The sequence below is a fragment of the Oryza sativa genome, chromosome 7, assembly GCF_034140825.1.
Source record: "Oryza sativa Japonica Group chromosome 7, ASM3414082v1".
Taxonomy (NCBI): domain Eukaryota; kingdom Viridiplantae; phylum Streptophyta; class Magnoliopsida; order Poales; family Poaceae; genus Oryza; species Oryza sativa.
Genome location: NC_089041.1, coordinates 8,265,535 through 8,283,925, shown reverse-complemented (window position 1 = coordinate 8,283,925; position 18,391 = coordinate 8,265,535). Strand labels below are relative to the sequence as shown.

Sequence of the window (18,391 nt, the reverse complement as noted above, 5' to 3'; positions counted from 1 at the left end):
TTAAATCGGATATAATTCAAATTTAAATTTGAATCGGATATATAAACTTTTGACTTATAAACTTTAGGTATATAAACTTTAGGTGTATAAACTTTAGATGTATAGAAATACTATATAAAAAAATATTTGAATTCAAATTCAAATTTGAATCGGATATATAAACTTTTGACTTATAAACTTTTGGTCTCTAAACTTTAGATGTGTAAATTTGAGGTGTATAAACTTTAGATGCATAAATTTATTAAAATAGGAAAGTAATGCGGTGCCAAAAAAAAAACCAGGTGGAGGGAGGGAGGGGGGCTACAGGTATGGCGATCGATCGCCCATTAGAACTACCCTCGAATATTACTCCTACATCAAGTGGCAAAAAAAGGTTACTGACAAAAGCAAAGTCGCTGGGAATTACTCCTCTACGGCACTACCCCTATATGGCGGCCGCCTCCCTCCGGCTGGCCACCTAGCTATCAATTTCCACCGCCGCGTCGCCGCCCACTAACCGCTGACCATCACACTGCGGCGGCGGTGGCGGCGGCGACGGCGACGGTGCAGGCTGCAGCAGCTGCTCCGTCGCCGGCAGCATCACGGCTTCTAGTGGATAGGTGCGCGTGTGGGCCTTAGTCGCCTTCTTGACGGCGATGGCGAGGACGGCCAGGAAGGCGATCGGCAGCGCCATGATCAACGTTCACCGGCAGGCCGCTATCGATCGATCTATCGGTCGAATTCTCCGGCGGTGGTCGTGAGCGCGGGCATGGTGAGTTAGTTGGTTACCGGCGTGGTGGAAGATATAGAGGCCGGCCGGCGTGATGGAGTCCGGCTCGGAGTTGGCAGGCACAGCCACGTACACTTCGATTTGCTGCGTACTCGCATCGGCATCGGAGTAACGACGAGGAATCCAGTAATCCGAGTCCGTGAAAGAAAGCAGTGGATTTTTGTTCTTGTGCTGTTATAGTTAATTTGTAAAAATATTTGTATTTTGAAACCTTTCATAAATCCGTTGTAGTCTAGCTGGTTAGGATACTCGGCTCTCACCCGAGAGACCCGGGTTCGAGTCCCGGCAACGGAAATTTTTTTATGTTGTTTTGTTTTTCCATAAGTACTAAAACTGTAGAAGTGCCCGGCTGCTGGACATTGGCCATCGGTCCACGGAAATGGCTAATCAGCGATCGCTCGCGTGCGGGAGCATCACGCGATCAGTGCAAATCCATTTTTCGGCCCACTTGAGTGCTGAGAATGCTTAGTTGCTTTATTGCTCAAGATTTTTACACAGCTGATGTTAGCGATTGTTTAGACCTTTATTTATGTATAAAAATACTATATATAAAAAATATTTGAATTTAAATTCAAATTTGAAACGGGTATGTGAACTTTTGACTTATAAACTTTGGGTCTATAAACTAATATTTGAATTCAAATTCAAATTTGAATCGGGTATGCAAACTTTTGACTTATAAACTTTGGATCTATAAACTTTAGAGGTATAGAAATACTATATATAAAAAAATATTTGAATACAAATTCAAATTTGAATCGGGTATGTAAACTTTTGATTTATAAACTTTGGGTGTATAAACTTTAGATGTATAGAAATACTATATATAAAAAATATTTGAATTCAAATTTAAATTTGAGTCGAATATATAAACTTTTGATTTATAAATTTTAGATCTCTCAACTTCAGATGTGTAAATTTGAGGTGTACAAACTTTAGGTGTATAAATTTACTAAAATAGGAAAGTAATGCGGTGCCAAAAAAGGAAACCATGTGGGGGAGAGGAGAGGAGAGGAGAGGGGAGGGGAGGGGAATGTGGGGGAGAGGAGAGGAGAGGGGAGGGGAGGGGAGCCGGAAAAGCTAATGAGCGATTGATTACTAGGGGTCGCTAGGGGCAATCAGATTCCGATTCCCTCCCTTCACCTGGTTTCCTTTTTTTGGCACCGCATTACTTTCCTATTTTAGTAAATTTATGCACCTAAAGTTTGTACACCTCAAGTTTACACATCTCCACAATTGTTTTAAAAAAACAAAAAGTTAGAAAAATTTATGTATAGAAATACTATAAAAAAATTTGAATTCAAATTCAAATTTGAATCGAGTATGTAAAGTTTTGACTTATAAACTTTGGGTCTATAAACTTTAGGTTTATATACTTTAGATGTATAGAAATACTATATATAGAAAATATTTGAATTCAAATTCAAATTTGAATCGGATATAATTCAAATTCAAATTTGAAACGGGTCTATAAACTTGAGGTGTATAAACTTTAGATGTATAGAAATAATATATATAGAAAATATTTGAATTCAAATTTAAATTTGAATCGGATATAACTCAAATTCAAATTTGAAATGGGTATATAAACTTTATGTCTATAAATTTTAGGTGTATAAACTTTAGATGTATAGAAATACTATATATAAAAAATATATGAATTCAAATTCAAATTTGAATCGGATATAAAAACTTTTGACTTATGAACTTTTGGTCTATAAACTTTAGATGTGTAAACTTGAGGTGTATAAACTTTAGGTGCATAAATTTACTAAAATAGAAAAGTAATGCGGTGCCAAAAAAGAAAACCAGGTGGAGGGAGAGAGGGGGAAGGGGGATCGATCGCTACCCCCATCGTCAGGCGATCGATCGCCCATTAGGCGTACCTGAGGAGGGGTAGGGGGGGCGACCTGATTGTGGGTCACAAGATCTCGCGATCAATCGCGAACTAGGTCAACCCTCTATCCACATGGGAGTATAGTAGTGCACGAGACATCAATAGCAATTAGTACCTTGATCATATTTTTTTTCTACCTTGCCCATTTGAGTGACATCCAGGCTTTTACAAAGAAAGTCGGTGACATCTTTTCTTTTCTTTTTTTTTATCTGAAGTCGGTGATATTTTAGTTTGTCTTGATGGTGGAGGCATAGAACTGAAAAAGAAAACGCTCAAGTCGTTCATTTCAGCTATACTTCACCCCCACTCAATTATACCGCGTTTATAAGATATAAGGGTGTGGTCAATTCATTTAAAGAAAAGATACAAGGATGTGGTTAACTCGAGATGAGCATCCAAGAGTAAGCCGGTCTAACATCCCATTAACTCGAAAGAGCTAATTGGCGACCTGTTGCGCGCGCTCTCCCTCGTGCGACTGAACATGTGTCGCGTGCGGAGGGGGGCGGCGGACTGCGCCCGCGCTCTTTTTCGGTTTTTCTGTTTTGGTTTTTTTTCTCTTCCGTTTTTTCGGTTCTTTTTCTGTTTTGGTTTATTTTCGGTTTCTCTTCCCTTTTTTTTGGGTTCCTTTCTGTTTTGGTTTTTCCCTTTTTTCTCTCTTTCTTTTTTCGGTTTTTTAAGATGTACGTATGCAAAGTTTATATTTGTATGTATACTAAATTTTATATTTGTACACATACAAAGTTTGTATTCGTGTTTTTTTCTCTTAGTTTTTAATATATACCTATACAAAGTTTGTATACGCGTATTCAAAGTTTGTATACACGTATACAAAATTTATATACATGTATATTTTTATATAAAATTATATATACGTATATATATACTCTGTATACACATGTATAAACTTTATATTTTATCAGTACAAAGTTTATATATGTGTATACAAAGTATATATACACATAATAGTATTGTTGTAGTAGTACTACTAGTGTAGCAGCAGCAGCAGCAGCGCGCTAGTAGTAGTAGCAGGAGCAGAGCAGCAGCAGTAGTAGGAGCAGTAGGAGTAGGAGTAGTGCTACTACTAAAAGAGCAGTAGCAGCAGCAGCAGTAGAGACGGACTGGTCGCGCGCCCACGCTCCCGCACAACCAGTCACTCATTAGGGGCGGCCCCATTAACTCTCCCTATAACACAACCAAACTATTCTTTGTAAGAAATTTGATTCATAAATATGTGGCAATCACAGATATCTGAGACATCCCAGTAAACATATAGCCATATAAATGGTGACAGAAAAACATGCCGATTATTACATGTTTCCATACGGAAACTTTCTGCTCGCAAGAATCTAATGCATACATCTGTTTTGAAGAATACAATCTAATGCATACATTTACAGGCTCTCTCTTTCCAGGGTATATTCCCAATCCCACACAAGTCAAAAACATTCTCAAGTTTCAAGTACATCGAGCATCATTTTTCAAGAGCCATCAAGCATCATAGATTGGACTAAAGTTCCTCGAATCCGTCTTCATCGGCATCATCCTCTATTCTTTCAAAATGCATCCGGAAGCTCTCCATCTATCAAGCCAGAGATCAAATAAACAAAATTGCACTATAAGATCTCAACTAATTGAGGGTTCATGGCTATATGATTAACAATGGGGCGCATCAACAAATATGAGCAACTGTGGACTAGCAAATGATAATTGTTTTAGTAAATCATACACCAGAGGTATCTTTCTCTGAAGGACATTAATAAGACTCCAACACCAATAACAACTGATTACCTTAAATTTAAGGTGTAGTAATAGATAAATTACTTGCAAAACTCTCATGGGAAAATTGTAAGTAATGAAGGACCTCGATGAACAAAATCAGACAGTTGAGAGGCTCATATCAACAAAACCAAATGTAGAAGGCTAAACGTTACATATGAACAGTTGAAGCTTTAAAGGGCTTACATCAAAAGATTTTGACTTTGGGCAATTTATTATAAGTGAAATAGTTGGGTGCTTACACATTAGTTTTGGCAAAAGAAGAAAAATAAAATCATACATGTACTGTCAGTAGAATATTACCAATATGCACTGAATCAATTAAGGTGTGCTTTTAACAGCTAGATTTTCTTTATATAAACCTGGAAAGTTTCTTCAATATGTAACTTGACAATTTATTCAGAACAAAATTAAATTAAGGGTTACAAAAAAAGCTAAGAGTACTCTATAAGTGATGAAAATAACAAATGCAGATGTTCCTACCTCCTACATAACATGGGAAAGGTGATTGGTTGGCTGATTTGCAATTTCTGAGTCAAAGTTTTGTATGGATGTTTCATGAAGTTCACCGCTCTAACTCGTGTGTCATGTTTTTCTTCATGAGGGCCCACCAACCTCGTTTTCCGAAAAGAAAAAGGAAAGGAAAAGAACAAACTGATATCTTGGCTCTTCAATCTCTCAAGATATTGCAATCAAAAGGTTATGGGCAATTTCCAGATGTGAGAGTGATATTTTTTTAGAGCTCACGCCAACCCCCAGAATCATTGAAGTTAGAATCCATGTCGAAGGAATAGAGTTGGTTTCATTACCTGAGCATCTGAGAAACGCAGCTGTTCTGCAATAAAAATAGCTCTACCATGTATTTCCGGTGGAGAGTCTAGACCTAAGCCAACATCCTTTGCCACTTCTTCATAGTGAACAAAGCTGACACGAAAACCCTGAGTAAAGAAAAGGTTTTCCAGCCTGTCTTGCTCTGAGGCCTGTGCAATGTAGAAGGGAACTGTTACTTGATGAGCCAAATTAAAATAATATATGCAAATTTTCTAGTATGTACTTAGCCAACCATGTCTGTTGCTGCTCCCCACTGCGTAAAACGTGGCACCTCCCCTATAAAGATACTCCCTTTCATTGCTAAATTGCCAATGACAAGCAAAAGGTCCTCCAAGCTTTTAAAAGTGAACAAAGGTAAACCCTGCAATGCCAGAACAAATTCATGACACAAAAATACAAAATGCAGTTAGCTTTCCTATTTGAGTGATGCCATAAGGACTTGGATGTACTCAAATGGATGGCAAAAAATAACATCAGTGCACATTTTAGTGTCAGCATACAAAACCAGGTAGCTAGTCAAGCTAAAGCAAATAAAACTCCATCAAGCCATAGGAGAAAAAAAAAATTATCGTCTACTCTAGAGAGATATATAGCACAGACCCCCTTTGCACTCTTCCACTCACATTTCCTCTCTTGCAGATCAAATTTATCAATGACATGCGCTGCATAATCTACCAAAAGAGTGTGGAATTTCCCCCATCCATAACAATAACATATATTTATCCATCATCATGTTAAATCATTCAAATGCAATATCACTTTATGACCTACTCATCCCATCATCTGATTAGTTTCATGTGTACAATGCAAAATAAGTTATAAACCATGAAACATTAATATTGGCCTACTTCAAATACTGTCCACTAGCTGGTGCCAATAAGCTCATGAACACCAGGTATCATAAGAGGTACTGGAATTGCCCTCTCAGCAGAGCTAAGGGTTCTGTAGTTGCTGTTAAAATAGCTAATTGTGAATATACATAGCAAGTCAGTAAACACCAGGTTTAACAAAACCATACTTTCAGAAAATTCTCCAACCTTGGCATGATACCTCACTAATTAAAACCAGAACCAAGAGACAAAACCAGATAGGGGCAGTTTCCAGTTCTTCCTAAAATACTCAGGAAGACCTGCTCATTTTGCCTGTTGAAATATTGTTTTTCTTTTGCAAGAATGCTGCTTTCTGGTTAATTTCCAATCTAACATATTAGTACCTTTTTCCTATGTTTCTGAAAACCTAACATTTCACCCTGCTGTGTGGATATTCAGTGTAAAACAACAGAGAAATAACTCGATTCCAGAACTTACTGCAGCACCCTGAGCCAACCCTAAAACAAGACACTACACAGTTCCTACCAGTTTGCAACCATTTCTGAACACATGGATGCAATGGCTGGTATGAACATGTAGAAAGTGATAATTTTGCATAATATGTCACAACCAATATGCTGGTGATTTACATATTAACGGGAGCACCAGGAGTTTTTAAGTTAGGTGCATATGTAAGTGTTGCTTTGCATAAAAAGAGTGCCCTTTATTGGTTTTGAGGATTTGTGCTAGCACATAATCCTTAAATCTAAAAACACATCAATTGATTTAATTCTTGTAAGTTGATTTTGCTTATTTGATCAATAACACTTGAAAAAAAAAACAAATGTAGCTCCACTGCCCTGCTGCAGCATTATTGCACTAGAGCTACCAATGTTAAGTGTATTTTTGTTTTATATTTATTCTAGCCTAGGGTTTGGGTATGTCCTTGAGTCCTTGTACTCCAAAACCTAGACTAGAGTGCAGTATTTGATTAATTGCAAAGGGGAATATAACAATAAATTTAATGATTAGTATCGAAATTTTGTGCGGAAGGACATAGTGGAGTAAGTTACCTGCAGTACCCACAAGCTCGGCCTATTCCCATTGAAGCCATTTTTATTCAAGCCCGCTTGCAAGTCAGGAGACTCTGAAGAAGTATGAAGTACAACACAGTTCCGTGATATTTTTGCTCCGGCTCCTATCATATCACAAGATTTTTTTTTTTTAAAAAAGAAAAGGTTAGCTAACTACATACGTGTTTGCTACGGATGAAAATGAATCATACATATTTTATCTATAATACTATTGAAACGAAATAAATGATGATTCTTGCATCAAACATGTCCTTCACTTTTTTGAGTTACAAGAATCATTCCAAAGTATATTAAATTTTGATTTTTTTAGAAGAAAGAAGCATATAGAAGGTCTACTATGTAACAACCAAAGAAATTCAGAGAGCAACTCATAAAAGTACAGTGTGCAGGTTGTGTGTTGGCAGATTCACTAACACCATTACCTTGTTTTCAAAGAAGTATAGATGTACATCAAAAACTCATGTACATCTATACTTCTTTTTTCATTAAAAAAGAAGTATAGATGTACATGAGTTTGTGGCAACCCTTGAATCATCAGATTTCTTTTGAGAAATGTAAAAGATAGATAGCATGGGGGGCTCTAATTGCTATATCATTGCTATTGTAATGTGCTTATACAGCTTGGCCAGCCAGGTGACACACACAGTAGCAGATGTTCCCACAGAACTTGAACAAACAACGGCTGGCTGAGTAACATAGAGGATAAGTTACTTATCTTGGTTCACCCACCCAAAAGGGAAAAAAAAAAAACAAGAGTTTATTATCATGGTTGGCAGCAGAGTACCCTTAACTTTAAGTTAGGACTAAATCTTCAGAACATGTAAAGCTTAGTTTGAGTTGTTAGGGCCAGCCCAATACAAGGCAAACCGAAGATTTATTGGAGACAAGCAATGAATAAAAATTATGTTTTTTTCCAATGCCCCTCTCCCTCCTTTATGTCTCTCCCCCTATGATCAGATCACCAGATGTTGCATATTTCTCCCATGCTAAGGTTTCATACAGCTATTATCCATTTATCCTCCTCTGTACAAAATACACATGGAGCAGTAGAGAAGAATAAAAGATAAATGAATCAAGGATAAATATTGCCTTTAATCTCAATTGAGAGATCTTGCTGTTTCAGATTTCTGGATAGTCAGAACTCGCATGTTAGTCCCTCAAAAGAAAAAGGACTTGCATCTTACAAATGACAGTCGAAAATGCACCAGTTCCTTAAAAACAATTTGTGATAGCATAAAACATGACTATACCTCTGAGTTGCTGTGATGCAGTAATGAAGACTCTTCTAGGTGATACATCATACACAACAGACAACCTTGGCCAGCTTAGCCTGTAAGGACGAGTGTCCATTCCATCTGTCAACAGAACAATCTATTAGGAATAAGCCAGCAAATTCTCCACAGATTATGCGGACAGATTCATCGTAACAAGTTAAATTTCAGTACCTGTCTAAGATCATCTGAATTGCTTATGAAATGTTGCAATTTGTCATCAATATATCTGGTCACTAGCCTATAATGTTCTGCACTTGGCATTAAATGTAAAGCTAGAAGATCTTTATCTTCACTTGCCACATCAAGTGAAAGTAGAACAGCTGCATATGGGTCAATAAAAAGAGGATCTGCAACAAAAATAATACTGAGAAACATTAGAATTTTGATATACAATCATATATAGCCATGTGTGGCCTTCTCCTAAAAAATCAGATGATACTCTACAGGGATTATCATCTGAATTCTGAACTTTGCGAAGAAAGAGCAATTCATGATTCAAAGTTCTAAACAACTGCGTTAAATCTGTCTCATGTGGGACTGAGACAAAACTCTGTTCTAGTTAATTCAGAAAAATAAATGAACAAGCAACTAAAGCACGTCACTGTAAAAACATGTAATTTGCATAAAAAGTTTGTATATGGTGCTGAAATAGTACTAATGTCATACTTTAATAAATAAAGATTTCCAATATTAGGTAATCAATATGCACATTGCTGTTGGTTTTTTTTTAAAAAAAGTGCACGCTGCTTAAGATTGGCAGACTTGAAAACAGGTGTTACCAAATAATTTACAACAACTAATCTATAAGCACATTGCTGTTGAAATTATGACTTTGCATGCGCCGCCGGGGGGGGGGGGTAACAAAACCATTCCCCTCAATTCGTCGAACAGGTAGCGCGCACTGCCAGTTCCGACGGAATCGGCGGCACAAGCAAAAGATGAGCAGCAGCAAAGCCAGCAACACAAAAGATGCACCCCCCATCGCTGACCTGGGCGGCGGGACTCCTCGTCGCGGAATCGTGCGGCCCGGAGCGCGCCGTCGAGGAGCGTGTCGCGCTCCTCCTCGGGCTCAGGGAGCGAACCCCCGAGGGGGGTGTCAGCGGCGGTGGCGAATGGCCCCCGCGGCGGGAGCCCGCTCTTCGCGCAGTTGCTCCAGGGAGGGAAGGAAGAGGCCGGCAGTCGGAGCAGGGCACGCGGAGTAGCGGGGAGCGGCGGCGACCGGCGCACGGGCGTCGTCGCCGCCGCCGCGAGCCATGGCAGGACGGGCATGTGTGTGGACAGTTGCTCTCCATCGGTGTTTCGCTGCCTTCCCCTCTATCCAGTATGCGCGATGTTTACGCCTCCGTGAAGGGGAAACGTACTTCTGTGCTTTGTAAAGGCGCATTTTACTACAACGTGTATAAGCGGAGGGGCACATACCATGAAAGTTTATTCGAACATCACAGGTATCAAAACGTGTAAGCTCAAGAACTTTACTAGTACTACTCTCTGTCCGGTCATCAAAACGCGATGTTTTTAACATTAAAATTTGAAACAAGACCAAAACCACTATTTACTACTCCCTCCGTCCCAAAATATAGCAATATTGTATCGTGTAAAATATCACACGATACAATGTTGCTATATTTTGGGATGGAGGGAGTACTCTTGGTACTACTTAGAAATTTCGATAGATGATGACACGGTGATGTACGGTAACGGTTTATTAGGTTGGGAGGAATTCACCCAATAAGAATACAAAATATAAAGGTCCTAAAAATTAATAAGATCCTCAGAAAACAGTTACCTGATCAATGGGGGCATTGCCAAGTGCCAACCAAGATATTTTAGTACACCGAAATAAATATAATTCATACGGAAAATAGTTTTCAAAATATGGATGAAACTATTTTTTATCGAACAACTATTACAATAGTTTCTATATGCCTAATTTGATTAGGTTTCAAAAACTCCATACTACTCCTTCCGCCCCAAAAGAAAAAAAAACCTAGAATTAGATGTGGTGTAGTCTAGTACAATGAATCTGAACAATCTCCTATCCAGATTTATTGTTTTAGGATATGTTACATCCAATTCTAGATGTGTACTCCCTCCGTCCTAAAATATAAGCATTTTTAGCATAGTGTTAAGTCGATCATTTTTAACTTTGACTATTAATAACAAAAAAAAATAAAAAGATCAATTATGTAAAATTGATGTTACTAGATTTATTATTAAACAAATTATCATAATATGCAAGTCTTTTTATTTAAAATATCTTATTTTTATAGATATTATTGGTCAAATTAGCATCTCGAAGACTGTATCGAAGTCTAAAAATGCTTATATTTTGGGACGAATGGAATATTTTATGGGACAGAGGGAGTGTGCAATTGCAACTTTTTCCAAATTGTTTAAAGTAATTTAGCAACTTAACAAAGTCAAATACATATATGCAGTTGAATATTCAGATTTAGGAATGAAAAAAGTTTCAAAAAAATATGCACATTATAGGATTATAACCTAGATAAATTTTGTCTCAATCAGAATACAAGTACTTGTTTTCATAAAAGTTTATTTGTTTATGAGCTTGCTGGGGTAATTTACTAATTTTCAAAATTCAAAACTATTTTTAGCATAATGCAACACTACCATGCCAACGCCGATGTCATAATTAGAATCACCCTATGTTTGAGCCAAGTTTGAACACCGAGAAAAATCAGATGAAAAAAAAAAGGAGTCATGGAGCTAGCACTTAGAACAGATATAATTTCATCAAAGAAAACCAATACAACATATAACAATATTACAATAATAATAAAAAAAATCTCCTTTTCCCAAAAAAATAAAATAAAATAAAAATCTCCCATTTGGGGCCACATGCCATCTCTCCTATATGGGCCTCATTTCTTGATCCGAAATAATCCTCATAAACCATACTAATATTTTTCCCCTTTTCCCCATACACCATTGTAATAATTATGTCAATGGATTTTCTACGTAGGCTTAATGATCAACCCATCATAATCTTCGCTAGTGTCAACGGATTATTCAAAGAAGACTGGAGAAAAAGAAATGGTGATATGAAGAAGGAAAAATCTGTGTAGCCATGCATGCGCCGTACGTCGCTCAGTACTCCTCGGAATCCGGTGCGCTGGCGCCGGGTCCCGGCGCGTCGGCGGAGCCGGACGACGACGGCGATGGAGACGGCCCTTCGGTGGAGCCGTACGACGAGGGCCCTTCGGCGGGGCCGGCGGCGCCGGACGGCGACGGCCCTTCGGCGGGGCCAGAGGCGGCGCCGGACGACGACGGCCCTTCGGCGGGGCCAGAGGCGGCGCCGTACGACGACGGTCCAGATGCAGGGCCGCCGGCGGTGGGGCCGCCGGCGGGGCTGCCGGCGGGGCTGCCGGAGGGGCTGCCGGAGGGGCTGCTGGAGGGGCTGCCGGAGGGGCTGCTGGAGGGGCTGCTGGATGGGCTGCTGGATGGGCTGCCGGAGGAGCCGCCGTAGCCGGTGTCGTCGGATGGGCTCGGGCCCGGCGCGCTGGCGGCGGAGCCTGAGCCGGAGCCGACGTCGGAGTCGGACTCGGAAGGCGCCGGCGCGGCGGCGGCGCTGCTGGATTCATAGCCATAGCCGCCGCCGCCGCCGCCGGTGGCGGGCGGGAGGGCGACGTCGGCGGACATGGAGCCGGAGGCCTCGGTGATGAGGTCGAGCGTGACGCGGAGGAGCTTCTCGAACTCGAGGCTCTTGGTGACGACGGCGTTCTTGATCTCGCTGATGGGGGCGTCCTTGCAGGTGTCCTCGCAGGTGGAGGAGCCGCCGAGCGTGGCGGAGAGCCAGGCCTTGACCTCGAGGAACTTGGCGTCGGTGAGCTCGCGGGTGAGCGCGCTGAGGTGCGCCACCGCCTCCTCGATGTCGTCGGAGCAGCTGTCCACGCACTTGAACAGGGCGTCCTCCTTCACGCCGTTCAGCTCGTGGTGCGCGAACGCCGCCACCGCCGTGCCCACCTCCGCCGCCACGTACACCGACAGCTCCGCCAGCCGCCGCGCGTTCGCCGTCCGGCTCTCCGGGTTCGTCGTCAGCGCCTGGATGCACACCTTGGGGAACAGCGTCCGGTTGCACGCGTCCTGGAGGTTGTCCGCCGCGCCGGCGAGCGGCGCCACCGAGACGAGGACGGCGAGGAACACGGCGGCAAGCTGGGAGCGAGCCATCGCCATGGTCGTCTTCGTGTCGCGGTGGACCGGATCGAGCTCGGGAGAGATCTCTCTCGCTTTTTGTGTTGTAGTGGTTGAGGCAGAAATGGGGAGGGGTTGGATGGGGTTTTATACTACGCTTCTCACCGCTGCATGCATATGGTGTCCATGAGTGGTCAGGGACTTGTTCTTTCCCTGCCCTGCATTAGCATGGGCTGACCTTGGTTTTAGGAGAGGGGAGTGTGCCCTGTGTGACAAATGTTGCATTTCTATCTTCCTGTCTCGTTTTGGTGTTTACTTTTAGTTCCATTTGTTTTTTTTTCAAAAAAAGGTAATTGTATTTGTTTTGGTCACAAATATAAGATCATTGGTGTCCTCTCTATTATATATACCATCGATCGTCACCACTTATAAACAAGATGTAAACAGTGATTTGCAGTAGAAATTACAGCGCGTCTATGGTTTCCCGTGACACCAATGCACTGGTCTATGGGTTAACTCACCAGAGTAATTTATTATTTTCATGTTTATGTTGTGAATAAAAATGTAAGCATTCGTATTGAAAATACTCTCTCCGTGCAGAAATGTACAACATTTGAGGAACTATACAACCAATTTTCTTCTTACTTTACCGGTGATGTATAAAAGAACAATGGTACAAATTTTTTTATGAAATATCTCCCTTCTATAATAGTTTGTTTTTATTTTCATATGCATATACCATGAAATATATGGGCGATCAATATATCAAAACCATGTATTGGCATAGTACCCATGTCCAGGGCATCCTACTTTCAAAAAAAAAAAGGATGGACCACTATTCAGTATTACCCCGAGCCATATCCTATATCCTATAGTCGATGGTTTTGTGCATCTTCATAGGTTACATTTCCAATTAAATATAACAAGCAAAAATCAGACCAAAGGCAACCATGGGACTTGTGTGACAAATGTTGCATTTGGTGTTTAGTGTTGCATTTGTTTTGGTTGCAGATCTGTGTCACCGGGTTAATCCCTTGGGGCAATTATTTTTCCTGTATGTTGCTGTTGTTGTGAAAAAAAAATATAAGTAGAGAACCGATATTGAAAATACTGCTAACACAGAAATGTACTCCGTTTACTTTTTAAATTTAATCAAGTTTATTAAAAATTAAATATAACACCAATTTTGTATTATTAAATCGAGCATTGGATAGATTTTAATAATATATTTGTTTTATCTTAAAAATGTTACCATTTTTTATGAACTTATTCAAACTTAAAAAGAAAGTCAAAATACTTTATAGTATGAAATGAAGGGAGTATACTAATTGGGATACCATGAACCCAGTTTTCCTCTTAATTTTGACCCTATTAATTTTTCATGAAAAGTTTCATTGATATAGTAGTTGTCTTCTTTTTCATATCCATATTTTGTAAAAGAAATATAGTGGTCAATCTGTCAAAATCGTGTACTGTACACATGTCACTCCAGAACATCCTACTTTCTAAAAAAAGATGGAGTACGCTTAAGTGGATTCTAATCTCTCGAGGGAATACCCCATCGTGTATATTTTTCTTCAAATTTAATGCAAATGGTTGTTAAGAAATCTAAAAAACCCAACACGGTAGAGTATAGTAAAGAGTATAGTAATGTCTTATCACTCCACCAAAATCATGCATCTTACTCAATATGTACGTTGAAAAAAAAGGAGACAAATTCGGGATGAATTGTACTATCTAATTTTCATATGTTGAATTTTCCTTTTTATTTTTCAATATGTGATTTGTGTTTAGAATTAAGATTTTCTGGAGATATCTATATCGTATGAATGCTTCCTTTTTAGTTTTGTGTGTGAGTCTTACAAGAAAAAGTCCAAGATGTGAGCTCTTCTCCTCCGAAAGCTAATTTGCTGACAATATAGCTAACTAAGCCCATGCCTATTTTGCAAGAAGAGGGAGAAGAAGACGACGACCAAAAAAGTCAAGCATGGAACAGAAGCTTGCGTGTGATAGTTTTACACTTTAATGGGAAGTAAAAAGTTCGAATTACCCCAAAAACTACTATATGGCCAGTACGAATTTATCCTATGAACAACAAAACTAGACATCCTTCACTCTCAACTTTTCATACCGACAAATTATCCTCTGACTCGCTCTGGAGCGGTTTTGGTCCTACGTGGCGCACACGTGACAGTCCAGTTAGCATAAAAAAATTAATAAGTGATGGGCCCACATGTCAATACTGGTTTTTTTATTTTCTAAAATGTTTAAATCCACAGATCAAAACTAACATGTGGACCACTGTTTTTTATTTTTTTTATGCTAATTGAATTGCCACATGTGTGCAACGTAGGACCAAAACCGCTCCAGAGTGAGGGAAGTAATTCGTCTGGTATGAAAAGCTAAGGATGAAGAATGTCTAGTTTTGTGATTTAGGGGGTAATTCGTACTGTCCCTATAGTTTAGGGGTGTAATTCCGACTTTTTCCTAGTGGGAATGGGAACTTATAAAACATATAAAATGATTCTGTAAAAGTAAATCTGAAAGCACCTCACCCTATCACAAATATGGATGTATACACAATTGTGTTCGATTTCACATTATTTCCTTTTTTTTATTCAATGTGCGGATATCAAAACTTTAAAACCTCCCAAAATATCCATCCTACCTCCTCCCGCACACAGATACACATAGAAACAAGAAAGCCAGGCTGTGCTCAAGATCCTGTGCTCTCTCCAATGGAACCTGAGTCCTCCCTCCACAAGGTAACCTAAGGATCGGAAGCTTAGATTGTACTCAATTTCTTCCTGCTATAATTATCACAAACTCATATGACCATCTTGGTGTTTTGGCGTTGAAGGTTGTTGTTCCTTTAGATCTAAACTATCCGAGGATTTGTTCCCACTGCCAAACCAGCAAAACATCGGTATGGCGCAACGGCCCCTTTGGCCCCAAGGTAAAGAATAGATCTATAAATCATCTAGATATAGCACCTATATGTTGCTCAGAGCTTGTTGATTTGAGGCCAATTCTTTTTTTAATTACGATATGTTTATGTAGTCTTTGTGCAATGCTTGTGGGATCCGATATCACAGAAAGGGAATTGATGCTCTTGAGTTAGAAGGTAAGAGGAGCAAAGACAAGAAGAGGAAGACGAGTAGAAACGAGGTTCCACTCCGGAGGGGATTGAGGAAAAATAATAAGAATGCAAAGGAGGTAGATTTTGGAGTGAGGATGATGATGGAGGGATGCCAATCAGAACCGATGCTAACACAGGGCCAACAATACGAAGATGATGTGAAGAAGGCTGCTATCCAACTAATGTACCTTTCAAGGGCCGCAAACACTTAATCAAGCACAAGCAATAGAGCTCTCTATGTTGTTCTCTATTTTGTATGAAACTTGTCATAATCAAATCAGAAAAGTGATAATGCAGTATTTAATTTGACTGACTACTAAATTGATATTCCAAATTATGTATCTTGCTTGTAGTTAAAACAAAGAGTAATAGTCTAAGAGATGATAGCTGATACTTTCAACTATTTCTGAATAATTTATTTCAATAGTTTACCCCTAAGAGAATGCTACATGATTATGTTTTATTTTTGAATAATATGTTACTATTATTATGCTCCACCGCTCACATCTTTTATGCAGAATTTGCACTGAGGAAAGATTTGGCTATAACATTTTGTGACTGCTATTTTCCTGCATTTGAACTGAACGTTCTTATTTAGTTTTAATTCTGATGTTATAAAAGTTCTTGCATTTGATATTTTTTCTCCTTCCCTTTGATGCTACAAATTTACTGATCACAAACGATTGAAACATAAAAACCTTCTCTGTTGTTTTCCATTTTCTATTACAATTACTGATTATGCTAAATGATATTTCTAATATTTGGTGGCAGTCATAATGTTTTTATATATCCCGAAGCTGTTTGGTCATTTTTTATAGTATCTGGTGTTGGGGAAGTATGTGGGTTGCACTCCTATTAAATTTCACTTGAGATGTTCCAAGAGTATAAAATTGGATTCATTTTTGCCAAGGACAACCTTTGCCACAAGTCTGGAGAAGATTTTGTGAAGCATCTGTTTTGTGTTATTTCTAATATATATATCTTTGGCAAAAGAGTATTATGAAATAGAGTGCTCTACAAATATTTATAAAGGCATTCATATAAGATGTTGGTCCACAAACTGCACATGTTTTTTATGCAATCAAACCACACCTTGCTTTTATTTTTGTTGTTCTCCTGCACTTCCGGTCTTTCCACAGTGTAAATCTTGTTACACACATATTTGCTTGCTGCTATTTATTGTCAGATATTAACAAAAAAAGGAACTTGGTAATTAGTCTCCATTTTTTTGTTATTGCGCCTTAGATCAATACCAAAAACTTCATAATGTTTGGGACATAAGAAGCTGAATAGTTTCCCTTATATGCTGAAGTGCAGTGCATAGCTCTCTTTTTTAATAGAATCAATTCAGTCTACTTCCCTCAAATGCAAATCCCCTTAATTACTAATAATTGGCTCCATGCCAGCCGGGTGAGTTGGTACCTTGTCATTTTATATCTTTTTTACATTTAAAAGGATGATCTCAAAATGAACTATCCAAGTAAGGTGATCTTGATAAATAAACATACAACTATAAGTAGTGTCACATTAACGGTACCAAGGCTCTATTCTCAAATCCAAGGATTGTCTGATCTTATCAATGGCACGTAAAACAAGACAAGTAATTAATGTGTGATTAATTGATTATTACTAATATAAACTTTAAAAATGGATTTATTTGATTTCTTAAGGGAAAATTCGATATTGGAAGTTTTGGGGAAAACATGTCATTCAGCATTTCAGGAAGCGAGCATTCTATAAAAAAGGTAGGTCTCTATAAAAGCATAACCGAACTCAGACTAAGTGTTGTCAGCTAAGTATATGTTTTATGGCGTGGAAGTAAATTAAGAGAAAGAGAAGAAGGTTGTCTTCTCCATACGAGACAAGCGTGTGTTATCAGCCATGATTCAATTGATTGGCTTTTGGTTGTTGCAGTTCCACCTCTATCTATATACGTGTCCTAGAATATATGCAAGTGAAAGAACTTTTGGTATCCATGTCATTTTTTGTAAAAGGAGCTCTAAGCCTTGGACACTTCTAAATATAAAGTAAATCCGCCTATATCAAAAAAGGCACTGGTCTTTTGCTATTTTATTGCTCCCTCACCAACCAAGTCAAACTCTTCCACACCCCCACCCCTCAACCATCCGGTGCAGGGGGTATAGCTTTGAATAGGGGTGTACCCTATTTATTCTACACCCCAACTGGCTATTAAATGTAAAGTCTATATATATACATTGTTGATCTCTTTAAAGGATGTGACTAGGTAGTGCACGGTAGTGTGTTAGTACTAACCAGAGACCACTGCATCCCATATATAAATCCCATTTAGTCTATGGTGTGTGTCTTTTTTTAACCTCTTAAATGATATCTTTTAAATCACATATTATTTTTAAGATCTATTTGCATCATTGTACTCTACTCAAAATATGTGACAAAACAAGATCCATGTTTGAATATATTTAAAAAATTTATTAATTTCAAAGTAATTTATTTAAATTGTAGAAGTAACTTAGATATGCAATATAAGTAACTCTCTATAATACTAGAAGTAATTACATTATGACTGAGTTGAAGTAAGAAACTATGTGGAGTAAATAAATTCACAAGCAAAGTATAGAGAAGATTTTCAAGTAAATACATTTATGAAATTAATTTAACAAAGTCTAAA

General features: G+C 38.9%; 2 protein-coding genes and 2 non-coding genes across 4 annotated transcripts; 2 read left to right on the top strand and 2 right to left on the bottom strand.

Moving 5' to 3' along the window:
• The first annotated feature begins 990 nt into the window (after positions 1-990).
• On the top strand, positions 991-1,063 carry TRNAE-CUC (transfer RNA glutamic acid (anticodon CUC)). The gene has a single exon. It is a non-coding gene; the product is annotated as a tRNA-Glu (tRNA).
• Positions 1,064-3,911: 2,848 nt separating this feature from the next.
• On the bottom strand, positions 3,912-9,740 carry LOC4342830 (O-methyltransferase 1, chloroplastic-like). Its single transcript, XM_015789748.3, has 7 exons — positions 9,440-9,740; positions 8,622-8,797; positions 8,427-8,547; positions 7,156-7,280; positions 5,506-5,634; positions 5,252-5,422; positions 3,912-4,245 (listed from the first exon to the last, which is right to left on the bottom strand). Exons 1-7 carry the CDS (start codon positions 9,717-9,719, stop codon positions 4,174-4,176), a joined length of 1,074 nt encoding a protein of 357 aa, XP_015645234.1. The 5' UTR covers positions 9,720-9,740; the 3' UTR covers positions 3,912-4,173.
• A 1,438-nt stretch (positions 9,741-11,178) lies between these two features.
• On the bottom strand, positions 11,179-12,723 carry LOC4342829 (uncharacterized). The gene has a single exon (XM_015790781.3). It carries the CDS (start codon positions 12,642-12,644, stop codon positions 11,559-11,561), a length of 1,086 nt encoding a protein of 361 aa, XP_015646267.1. The 5' UTR covers positions 12,645-12,723; the 3' UTR covers positions 11,179-11,558.
• A 2,521-nt stretch (positions 12,724-15,244) lies between these two features.
• On the top strand, positions 15,245-16,062 carry LOC107276709 (uncharacterized). The gene is made up of 3 exons (XR_010742293.1): positions 15,245-15,367; positions 15,463-15,558; positions 15,663-16,062. It is a non-coding gene; the product is annotated as an uncharacterized protein (transcript).
• The last annotated feature ends 2,329 nt before the right edge of the window (positions 16,063-18,391 follow it).

What these genes read in the sequence shown, in the direction of transcription:
- LOC4342830 (XM_015789748.3), bottom strand. Translation starts at nt 9,719, where the DNA reads ATGCCCGTCCTGCCATGGCTCGCGGCGGCGGCGACGACGCCCGTGCGC. An exon ending in CGAGGAGTCCCGCCGCCCAG is followed by an intron (nt 8,798 to 9,439) that starts GTCAGCGATGGG and finishes TTTTTGTTGCAG; the next exon opens with ATCCTCTTTTTATTGACCCA. An exon ending in CGAGCTTGTGGGTACTGCAG is followed by an intron (nt 5,635 to 7,155) that starts GTAACTTACTCC and finishes CTGGCATTGCAG; the next exon opens with GGTTTACCTTTGTTCACTTT.
- LOC4342829 (XM_015790781.3), bottom strand. Translation starts at nt 12,644, where the DNA reads ATGGCGATGGCTCGCTCCCAGCTTGCCGCCGTGTTCCTCGCCGTCCTC.